General features: G+C 48.1%; 1 protein-coding gene across 1 annotated transcript; it reads right to left on the bottom strand.

Moving 5' to 3' along the window:
* Window positions 1-1,223: 1,223 nt before the first annotated feature.
* On the bottom strand, window positions 1,224-9,263 carry SCNN1D (sodium channel epithelial 1 subunit delta). Its single transcript, XM_051637169.1, has 12 exons — window positions 8,944-9,263; window positions 7,873-8,125; window positions 6,358-6,551; window positions 6,021-6,124; window positions 5,471-5,634; window positions 4,819-4,917; window positions 4,111-4,228; window positions 3,672-3,750; window positions 3,049-3,106; window positions 2,237-2,292; window positions 1,848-1,923; window positions 1,224-1,592 (listed from the first exon to the last, which is right to left on the bottom strand). Exons 1-12 carry the CDS (start codon window positions 9,261-9,263, stop codon window positions 1,224-1,226), a joined length of 1,890 nt encoding a protein of 629 aa, XP_051493129.1.
* Window positions 9,264-11,868: the final 2,605 nt, after the last annotated feature.

Consider the following 11,868-nt stretch of genomic DNA (forward strand, 5'->3'; position numbering starts at 1 on the left):
TCTCTCTGCTGGCTCTTGGGCTTTGGGGGAAAAAAAAGGTGTCAATACTATTAAAGGGGAGGAAAACAATTTAAGATCCCACCTCCCTGTCTGGAACCAAAACTCTTTCCATGACTTGGCCTTATGGATTTAGGCTTCTCCAAGTATGGTTGGGACATTTTGAAAAAGGCTTTTCCAGAGCCAACAAGTAACAACTAGACAGCAACAAACCCAAATACTGGTTGAAGGCAAAACAGAGTCAGACTAAACCCCAGGCACAGTCTGTATTCAGAGCATTCTATTATTTAAAAAAGTTACAAAAAAAAAACTCCCCTTGATTTCTTCTTAGACCTTGTTTTCTTCAGAAAGTCATAAACATGATTATAACAGAGTAAAATGCTCTTGTGCAAACTTCATCATCCAAAAGAAACCTGTACACACTTAGGTACACATAAGTTACTGTCAAATATTAACATTAAAACGTCTCTGTTTATAAATGGACTGCAACAAAAAGGCAGCCTTGTTTTCATCTCCTAAATAAATTAGATGCTTTGTCTGTGACATCCGAAGATGATCGACCCCGTTTCTTCTGGTGAGATGGTCAATCTCACTTGAGCTCTGCGGGGTGAAGCCTCAGAGCATCTCAGCAGCAGCAGCAGCCTCTGCACTGCCCTCAGAACTCAGCAGGGGCAGGTTAAGGCCAGAGGTGTCCTGGAGGCAAAGCTGTGATCAGAGCCCCCTCTGCCTGTGACACTCTCTGTCATCCTCCAGACCACAGTGACACATTCGGGTGCTCACTCCCCAGCCTCCACTGGAAAGAATCCTTCCATTAAGTGACTTTTCTCTGGAGGTCATTAGTGAAATGTAGATGGGCCTGTTTGCAGCCACAGGCTGATCCCCTCACCAGGGTTGAAGAGCTAAAAGCTGTGCACAGGCTTTTATCAGGGCTCCACGACTGTCCTGGGGAGTGGAATTACAGTCCTCCCCTCCCCAGGTGTCATTAGGAACAAGAGGACATGATGCCTGAATCCAGGACACACGGATGGTTTAGTCATGAGCCTGGATGGCCAAGCTGAGCTGGGGGGTGTTGGGGTGCTCACAGCTCCTGGATCCACTTCTCTGTTTGACACCCTTCTGACAGCACCTGGGTGAGCAGCAGGGGAGCTCCAGTCTCCCACTTCTCTGTGCACACAAGCACATCCTTAGCTGTTCAGTTCCCCTTCCCAAGAGCTGCCTTCATGTATCTAAATCCATTCAGCACCACACCTGGGCAAAGCTCTGGCATTTCCAGCTTGCTGGAGAGTGGGTGGAGCTGGAAGGTCCCTGTTAGCCACAGCAACACTCACTCCAGAAGGGTGAGTGTGAGCAGAATCATCACCTCTGCCAGCTTCTTCTTGCACAACTCGGTAGTTTTCCAGGGTCAAGCTGACACTGGGGATGGGAGGAGGATGAGCCACCTTCAGGGTCTTCTTTGACCTGAGCCTTTGGTAGCAGAAGAGGAGACACAAGACCAGTGTGTCTATAAGCAGCTCGAACATTTCAACCACAGACAACACTGAGGATCCAAACCAGAGGCTCCACTGGCTTCCCATGCTGGACAGAAGCAGGTTCTCCTGTGGAAGGAATCAAAGGGTTGTGTTTGTCAGACACAGCAGAGCTGAGGGAACATGGAGTGACTGCAGGTTGCCAGCAGGGCAGTGAGCTGACCCCCCCCCCCAGCTGGGAAGTCATTTTGCATGACTGAATAGAAGGTGAATTTTTCAAGTCTCTTCCCTGAGAATTAGAATCCCATCCTATCTTGGGGGCTGCAAAGAATCCTCCCTCCAACCACACACACAGTTAATGGCAGCTGATGTAGGGCAACCTACTGAGAGCAGAGGAGACTCGTTCACAGACTTGTAGTTCAGCTGCTGGTAGAAGATGGTCACCTTGGCAATGTCCTTCCTGCCGTGAGGAAAGGGAGCAGTTAGCAAAGGTGGGTCCACACACCCTTCACCTGGCACTGCTGGAGTTCTGGTCTCCACTCTGCATGCTGCTGGAGAGCAGGTTCTACCACTCACTCAAGCTTTCCTCCTAAGGGTGTTCAACACCAGCTTGGAAAAAGGTGACAGAAGTGCCCTCACAGTGCTGTGAGGGAGGATGGGACATTGAGTGGATGGCCTGTACATCTTTCCCTTGTCCTCTAACACCTAAAATTGGGCAAGGCTATAGAGTTAATCCATGGCTTCAAGAGCAGCAGCTGCTCCCAGTGACTGACCTGTGGCTGGTGGAGTTATATCCATTCTGATGCCTGAGAGCCTGGCGGATCCAGTCCTGCAGCAGAGCACACCTGAGTTACTGGCAAGCCTGGCTCCTGAGCCTTGCTAGGGTTAACATTCTGTAAATGCAGATTTCCTGAGCAATCAAATGGCTATTGCTAATAATCAGAAAGGATGCAGTGGGCTGGTTTATGGCACACAGTGGTACCCATCAAGAAGCAGCTCTATTTGCCAGAGCAGCAAGGAAACAAACTGGTACTTCAGGTGTGCAGAGTATTTTGGTGCTTCAATCCTGCCTTTAACAGCATCCCCACCAAATAATTTCCTCTTTTAAAAGGTATGGCTTGTATTTGCATCTCCAGTATCACCCATTGCAGATGAATTAATTACAGCCTGAACGCTCATTAGAGCACGAGGCATGGCAGGAGGTCACCTGCTGACTCACAGGGTTCCCATGGCAGCCCTGCAGCTCCTCACAAGCAGCACTGGGTGAGCAGCTCCACCACAGCACCCACTGGCAACAGAAAACCATGAAGACCAGTCTGTAGGTGGGAGCTGAGGCAGGGAGGTGAATTGCTCAAGGTCATGAGGAAGTTTGGATTAGAGCTGGAACTGAATGTTCCTCTGTAGCATCTTAGTCTGGCATCTCAGCAACAGGGTCACTGCCTTGGGCCCAGGTTTTGGACCTGTTTTGCTTTATTTGCCTGTTCCATTGCTGTTGCCTGAGTCACTGTTTTCACCCTTGACTCCAGTGTTCCCACAGGCAGAGCACACTCACACACAGTGTCCTCTACAAACCCAGCAGCTCTACCTGAGATTTTGCTGATGGCCACTTTGCTGTCCCAGCAGACACCTTGTACAGTGATTCCCTGGTGAGATAACAATGGAGATTAGATCACTATGACTCCTGCCATTTAAAAGTGGACACACAAAGGAGTTTAACAATGCTAATTCCTTGCCCCAAGCTCAAGTTCTGGGGGCAGCTCTTGAGAACTTTGGAAAAACCTTTGGGGGTCAACTTAAACAAAATCAATCCTGGGAACTGTTCAGGAAAACTACAATGGTTTCAAAATCCTGACTCGTAGTAGTTGAGATTTTGCTTCAAAATTACTTTGTTTAGTTTTGAAATTGACCTACAATAAAAAAGGTGAACCAAGAAAAGTATCAGGTTGAAAAAGGACACAAGTTTGGGCTTAATAAAACATTTCAGTGTGATTAAGGTGATTTCCCCTCTCTGCTCTCATCACACATTATTTGCCTTTTCCCCTCCCCAGCACTGTGCTTCAAACAGCCAACTGAAATCTCTGGTTCAGAAAAAGCTGAAATTCAGTCCCCCAGTTGGCCAGAAAGTTTTCCATGAAGTTTTCCCACATTTCCACTGGGGTAATTTTCCTCTGCCACAGGCATTTGTGGGGCTCTGCTTGTGTGACCTACCGGCAAGGCTTGGGGCACTGGTCAAAACAGTTGAGGTGATGGTTCCTGAGCCTGTTGTACAGCTGGTAAAAGCAGTGACCTGATGGAAGAAATGGGAAGAACAGGCTCAGGCACTTCCTCAGGGAATGGAAGGCTACCAAATGGATGGCTACCTCAGATGAGATCATAGAATGCCAGGTTGGAAGGGACCTCAAGGCTCATCTGGTCCCTCACTTGGCCTTCCCAAGCAGGCAGCCTCTCTCTCAGACCTGGTTTTTTTGTGTCTAACTTGGTGTCCAGCAAAGACACAAAAAGGTGTTTGCCCCGTGGCTGGATGCAGTGATGTGAGGGAACAGACCCGGCAGGAAACAGGCAGTGAACTAAGGAGCCGAGTCACCAGTGCCTCTCGCAGGAAGGCTTCCCCTCCGACAAGGAGAAGACAGGAGCCACCTGCCCTTACCCCAGGCGGGCTGCTTGTTGTAGTTGCAGTACTCAGCGCCAGGAGGCAGCGGGTAGTAGTAGTAGCCACAGCCACATTGCTGAACCATGATGTGCTGGAAGCAGGAATGCAAACAGGCCTGGGGGAAAAAAAACAAACCAAGGCGTAAAAGATGGGGTAAGGCAGAGATTGTGGAGTGCCCGAGTCTGCAGGCTGCAGCTGCTCAGAGACAAGGCCCAGGTTTGGTGGCTGCAGAAGGACACCAGCCATTCCTGGAGCATGATGATGGGGAAGGTTTTCACTTTTCATTCCTTGGCTTTACCCCTGAACTCAGTCAGACTGAACTTTCCCCAGCTCCCTTTTCCATCATGCCCAGTAACAGCACAGTTAAGAAAGGGCCCAAGCATCTAGAGCCAGGAGTGGCTGCTTAAACAGATCAAGACCTGATGGCTCAAGAATGTCCTACCAGAGCAGCCCAGCTGCCTCCCCAGGCTCACTGCCTGATCCTCTGGTGTTCCATGGAGGGATGAGCCCCAGTATCTGGGAACGTGTCCCCCAGATGCCAGGTTAGAACCCCTGTTTGTCTGCTCCTTCTCAGAGGGGCAGGAATCTCTCTGTTACCTCCACCAATGAACCTGCCAGTTTGTAAAACCTCTCTGGAGAGCAAGGGATGACTGGTTTGCTGTTCCCCCTCTCTGAACAAGCCCCATACAGCCACTCTGACAGTACCTGCAGGGTGTAGGAGTTGTTGTAGAGGAGTTTGACATTCACATCATCACCATTAGTTGTGCATCTCCCATAACTGCCACCCAGGCGATTCACCTCGTCCTGTGGGCACAGAGAGGAGGCCTGAGTGATGAGGAGCTTTGGTGGGACCATCATCACCATCCAAACCCAGCTGGAAGGAGCAGCATGTAAAGGACAGGAAGGGCAGCAATGTAGGGGAGCAGCCAGGCTCTGCCTTGCTAATAAAACACACAGAGTAACAGCAAAGGTGCAGGGGGGCAGTCACTGGGCTTCAGCTGACAAGCAGAAACTCCTCAAAATAACTAAATCCCTCCAGGTTGATGGTTCTCAGCCCAATGTGCAGCCCCCTGTGCAGAGCTGGAATGAGATGTAGGAGCTGTAAGAGCCTCAGTGTCAACCAAACCAGGCCCCATTGTTATGAAGACCAAAAGGCCACTTGCACCTTTGGAATCATTTTGTTTTACCCACGAGAACCTGAGCACAGGGAGGAGAGAAAAGGATCTTGAATCAATGTAGAGGCACAGGCAGGAGAGGAAGAGGAGCCCTGCAGGTGTGAGTCAGGCAGTGCTCAGCTCCTCACAACTTTCTGCAAGCAGAAGGAGAAGGAGCAAAGGCTCCTGAGCACGTGGCCAACCTGCTGAATGCCTATGGTGGTTGCAATGCCTGGTCTGATGTCAAAGCCTTCATGCTCCAGGAATGGGGTCTGGTTGTGGTTGTGTATCATCACTTTCACCCCTGCTACTGTGGACAGGAGTGGGATGTGATCCTTCTGCTCTGCTCTCAGGATAAGGGAAAGGCCTGGAAACCAAAGGAGAGGGAAGCATGTCAGCACTTATTTTGGGCCAAAAGAGGAACACCACCACATCCTGAATTCTCTGCACTGATCAGGTTGCTGGCTGAGCTCACAGGAGAGCCACTCTTTTTCCTTAGAGGTGAGTGGCCAGGTAGCAACTGCACCAGCCTATTCCAAACCTGTGATAACATTCTGCTAGAGAGCTCAGAAGCTCTAAATGAAGATGTGGCTGTTGCAGACCTGTGGCTGGGGGAGCAAGGAAACACAGTCTGTCATTTGTACCACCAGGCTAGAAGAGAGGGCTGCATGTCAGGGAACCATGTGTAGAAAACATGTTATTTCATCCACAGCCAGATTTAGCCCCTCTTCCCACCCCTGCCAGACAACATACCATAAGGGATCCCTGGCTTTGTGGCTGTCCAGAAAGGGTCTGTCCCCTTGCTGTTAAAGGTATAGCAGCTTCCAAAGACTGGGTGGTGAAAGTGGACATAGTCACTGAAAGCAAGAGAGATTTTGACAGGTTTTAATGATGAGTGAAACACCCGTTCTCTGCCCTCATCAGGAGAACCAGATTCTCTCTCTGTTTTCTTAAAAATTGTACCACTTATGATCATGCTGAACTTCCCAGTCAGCCTCCACATCCCACCAGTTTCTAGGGAGCTCTTAAGAGCTGGATGAACACAGGAGTTGTCCTGAAATCACAAGGAATGTCTCCAGAAATAACACACCTGGGTCTGCAGGGCTCCCCATCATACTGACAGGAGTAGACCATGTCTTCTATTTGCTCCTCATGATCAGAAATGTTGATTATAACTGGTAGCTGGGACATGATGTTCATGTAGTGAAACCTGTACCATTCCAGAATTGCACCCATCCCAGATGAGTAGGTCTTGTAGAAGCAATTCCCACCCGTGGCATTGCACTGGAAGGAAAGAGAGGGAACCATAGAGCAAGGCAGGACATGCCAGCTGAAGGGCAAGAGAGACCAGGGGTGATGGCAGAACTGGATACAGGGACCAGGGGAACCTCTGTTTTGGCAGGAAGTGAAGTCTCTGACCATTGTAGTTATCACAGAATGGCCAGGGTTGGAAGGAAACCTCTGGAGGTCACCTTGCTGTGTGCTAAGCACCTTCTCTCCTTGGAGCTGAGTGAGGTGTGTTGCTTCATCTCAGGGGAATGAGTGTGGGGAGAAGAGGCAGGAGAGAGGAGAGAAGCAAACTCAGGTACCCTGGGAAAAGAAAGGATGGGGCTGGTGGGAAATCTCTGCAACCCATGAATCATGAACCAAGGCCTGAGATACTTTCTCTGTTCTTACTCAGGCATGAGGTGAACACCCACAGTTGCTGGTGAAAGTGTGAAGGACTTCAGGAGAGGGCAGGATGATAATAATCAGGCCAAAATTGCTGGCCTTTAAGCCACCTCAATGTCTCACAGCTTCTGCTCTTGGGTCTACACTAATCCTGGTTTTCATAGGAAGAATCTGAAGCATTTGCTTTCTTCTCCAAGGTCAGAGATACACATTTATTATACTAATCCTCTTGATTTTGAACATCTTTCACATCACCTGCAGCATTTCCAGTGCCCCCAGAGCCACAGCATTTAGGCACTGAGGGAGTCCTCCCCTCTTGTTCCTCTGTTGTTTCTAGGTTCACCTGCTAAGCTGAGATGTTTTGTATATTTTTAGAAAGGGGTACAGTGATTCCCACAGCCTGCTGCCACCCTTCCCTGCTGAACTTGTCACTGTCACAGGTGGGTGGGCTGTGGGAGATCATTGATGTTGCTGTTCTTTCACTTCACAAGAATCCTGGCAACCAGCATCAACTGTTAGAGGCAAGGATGGACCCCTCAAACACCCTCCAGCTGCCATGCACTGCTGTGCCTTAACAACCCTGAGCAGCCTCACCTGGTGTCTCCACCCACACCCCTCAGCCACAGGCCCAGGAGCTCATTTAAGCCTCAGCCCAGGGTCCCCAGCTCTTGGGACTGTGCTGGAGGGCTGCTCCTGTTTTTCTGTTTCCTTGGGGACCCTGCTGACCTGCCTCATTGCTGTGAACTTGCCTGGTGAGTTGGACTCTTGGTTGAACCTGGCCCAGGACCTCTGAGCTCCTCCTGCTCAGGTACTGTGGGGTGTGTCCCTGTCCTGCTTGTAGGATCCCCCTTATTCCCTGCCCCTTAGGGAGCAGCAGCCCTCACTGCTTGTGCCTGTAGCCAGGTTAACATCTCAGAGAGGACAAGGTGCTTACCAGCCTGAAGCCCACACTGGAAGGCTTCTTCCCTGGCATGTCTTTGTGGTCAGGCATTCTCAAGAGTGAGAAGTTTTGGCTCAGCTTGAAGGTGGATCTGCTGAGGTTCCCCATGCTTGTCAAGTCTTTGACATGGACATTTTTCAAGTTGGTGTGGAACAAGCTGGCAGATGTGTTGATGCCATACAGGAAAGCAATGGACTCCTCTGCCATGCGGTCCAGCTGAACCAAATGCTCACTCACCAGCTCAAATCTGCAGGGAACAGAAAAGTTTGCTGTTTGGGAGCAGCTATGTTTCTGCAGGACAAAAAGTACTTTTGTTTTCTGTACCCTCCTGGTCTTTGCAGACCTTGATGTCTGTGTAAGAAGAGCCAGCAGTGGTGGTGCTCTGCCTGGCACACCTCACTTCCATAGATGAGTTTACTAGCAGCTCCAGTAGCTGAATTTCCAGTTGCTGGATCCTCCAGTGAAAACCTCAGAACTTGTAGCCATGCAGCATCAGCTGCCCAAGCTGGCCCTCCTGTCAGCCAATTAGTTAATTATTCTGAGGAAATGACATAATTCCTTCACTATGTAATCTGAAACTTCTTGATAACTTGCTCCTTCTGTGTGAGCCCTGTTAGACCAGCAGAGCCACACAGGCTTCCACAGAGGTGATAGTGTTTCCTTGGAGCCATTCTGCTGCATGAAAAGCCAAGCAGGATCAGCTCTGGGATGCACCACCCTGGAGATGGGTGGTTTAGTTAGGGATGACTGCACACAGCAGCTGGGTTTTTCTTTGGGAAAGGCTATTTTTATCAGAGCACAAAACCAGTTACCAGCTGGAAGCAAGACAGGAGGTAGAGTTCCCTCTCCCCTGACTCAGTGCATGAAGCAAACTGGTACATGCTGCTGCACAATTCCCAACAAGATCTTATCTGAAAACAAGTTTGGAAGTGACAATAGTGCCTTCCCACCTCTGTGACTGGCCTCCCTCTACCTTCAGCCTCCTCCAGGCTGCAGCCATGAGGTTGCTGAGCCTTCCTGAGCCCTGGTGACTGCACTGACAGCCCAGGGGACAGCACAGGTTACCTGTATGGGTCCAGGTTGCAGATGGTGATGGCTGGAAACATCTTGGGCTCTGAATGCATTGACATGGTGAGGACAACAGGGTAGGCCCAGTACTGGCTGAACATCAGTGCAAACTGCCAGTACAACATGCCAAAGCTGGCCAGTAAAAGCAGTGTCCAGAAAGCTGTTTTCATCCTGTTGCTGTCTGAGCACACCAGGCGGATGGTGCCATGGATGGTGGTGTTCTTGCAGAAGAACTCAAACATATCCTTGAAGGAGTCATAAAACTCAATCAAGCCTTCTTTCTTCTCTTCTTCTTCTCTTGCCACTTCCTGTTCCATCCTCTAAGCCTGTTTCTGTTCAATAGAAATAATAGAAACATTCTTATTAGCAAGACCATGGCTGATCTGTGGACTCTCTCGTGTTGGGTGTTGGGGGGTTTGTTATTAGCAAAAGCTGAAAATAACTGTGCTCTGACACTCATCTCTCCTCCTGGACACCAGGAAGGAGCAAAGAGGTCAAATGTTGTGTATGCTGCTGCCAAGGTGAGGATTCTATCACCCTGTGACTTCTCTGTTAGGCTGCAAAGTTCAAGTGAGTAATTAGGTGGTGAGAAGTCTGCAGCCAAAGGGGTGTGTGGTTTTCTTCTTTCTAAGAACACTCAGGACCAACATTCAGCTCTGGAACATTGTGTAACTGTGCATGAATAAAGGTCTGTCACTAATTCAGTGGGTATATTGCTGGTGAAACACACTGGCCTGGAACAAGATTGTCTCCAAATCAGCACTGTGGTTTCGTCCTTGTGTCAAGGAATCAGGATAAATCCAAATTCCAAGTGAATGAAGGGGGCAAAGCAGGATCTGGCTTTAATTTTTGCTGCATGCTCTCTCATTCTGCAGAATGGAGGCAAACAGGATTTATTTCTGCCCTTCCTGAAACAGTGACTTCCAAGATGAAACAGAGCAGGTATTTCATAGGTCAGATAAGCAGAATCAGTTGTTTAGGAAAGGGAGTGGAAGAAAGCACCACCTAAAATGAAACCACAGAGGGGATTAACCAGATTAGGATGGGGATAAAGCACTGCAGATCCTACTGAAAATAAAATGTGCTTGGGTTGCTTCTGAAGACAACAGAAATGTTCAGGACTGCTAGTAACAGAAATGTTCATGTCTCTTAAATGAAGAGGTTCTTCCAGGAATCTAAAGATCATCTTTGTATTTTACAGAATGCAAGGGAAGCACAGAACCTGAAGACAACCCAAGCAGAGTGGCAAAAAGTGGAAATCAGAATCCAGGTCTCCTTTGTCACCGTAAGTAAAACATCTGCTATGCTCCTCTAGATCCTTTCAGACTTGATGCTGATGAAAGTGTGAACATGATTTACACCCATATATTTTAGCCAGCACAGACTGAGGACCTCTGCCTAGGTTTTAGTGCTGGCTGGGGACACTGGGCTAATCCTGACACACTTCCCCTGACTGAACATGACCTCAAATCCGGTACCAGGTGAGTTTCCAACATTACAGCACCCTGTGAATCACTGCACCCATTATGCCATTAGGAGAAGTTTACTGAGTTTACATCACTTTGGCCTAACCTTAACTCCAAATAAAAATCTTACCAACACAGGCACAGAGCTGGAGGACAAGGAGCAGACAAGCAAGGACAGAATTGTTGCAGGTGGGCTGTGTGGTCATGGGGTAGCTCAGGGCCTTTGAGTTATGGGTCTGGAAGTGTTTGGTGGTGGCTCCTTTGGAGGTGACCACCAGGGCCTGGCCTGCCATGCCTTCTTCCTCAGGAAGACCCTTCTGTTTTAAAACATGGCTTTGCCTCCAAGGCCTTTGGAGCAGGACTCTGCCCATGAAATGAAACATTCAGGAGCTACAACCTGCCAAGACAGTCTCTGCAGTGCCCCTGGTCATGGCAGAAAGATGAGGAAAAATCCCTCCAGAGTGAACACCAACATCACCAGAGCAGCTTTAAAATAGCCCACAAAAGTGTATGATCTGACAAGGAAACCCTGTTTACCACAAGTTATGTCCCTAAAGACCACAGCACATAAAACCTGGATCTTATAACAATAATACAAAATTAACCCAAAGGCAGCTGTGTCCCTTTTAGACTTTTCTAATGAAACATTAGAAATTATTTTTTTCAAGCTTCTTAGATACACTTGGCATTGAACAGGAAGCCTGAGCAAAATTAAATCTTAAAAGAAAAAGGGGGGGCTAGGAAGAATTGAAAGACAATATGTGGTTTAAGGAAATGAAGGGGGGCATGAGCAATTCCACTTTTGCTACAAGAAAACACTGTTTTTTTCAGGGTTGTGCATAGATAGTTGAACTGTTCATCCCCCAGAGCCACAGTGCTCTGACCCACTGGTTACAGGTTTTACCAGCAATCCCTACAGCTGACTCCTTTTTCCAGTCAAAAAGGACTATCTGTGGCCAAGCCCAGAAATAAATCCATGGTAGTCTGGCTACCCCCTGGTGTTACACATCTTCCAGATTATGATGATAAATCCTATGCTCAGCCTAGATCTTGTTCAATCCTTTCTTATTTTATTTAGCTCAGAATGAATTAAAGGAAGCCTGCAGTCTACATTAAGAAATATTTTGAATGAGTCTTTAAATGTTGATGGTATTATAGAAATGAGGGTTCTGTGAAACTCAAACACTAAAAATTTAATTTCTTACTATTATACTAATCTTGCTCTAATGAGAAAAAGCAGAACAATAGGGAATAGTTACCAAAAGTGAAAGCTAAATGAAATCTATCAAACATACTTTTTCTATGTATAATTTTGAATCTAAGAAACACCTGTAAACATTCCAACCATGGCTTTCAGAGGCAGTAGAGAGTTTTCAGACATTCTAACTTGGCTATGAAGGCTGTGGCTAGTTAGTTCATACCATTTGAATCTGTCTTCTTAAAATAACCAGAATGA

This window comes from Apus apus, chromosome 20 (assembly GCF_020740795.1).
Source record: "Apus apus isolate bApuApu2 chromosome 20, bApuApu2.pri.cur, whole genome shotgun sequence".
Taxonomy (NCBI): domain Eukaryota; kingdom Metazoa; phylum Chordata; class Aves; order Apodiformes; family Apodidae; genus Apus; species Apus apus.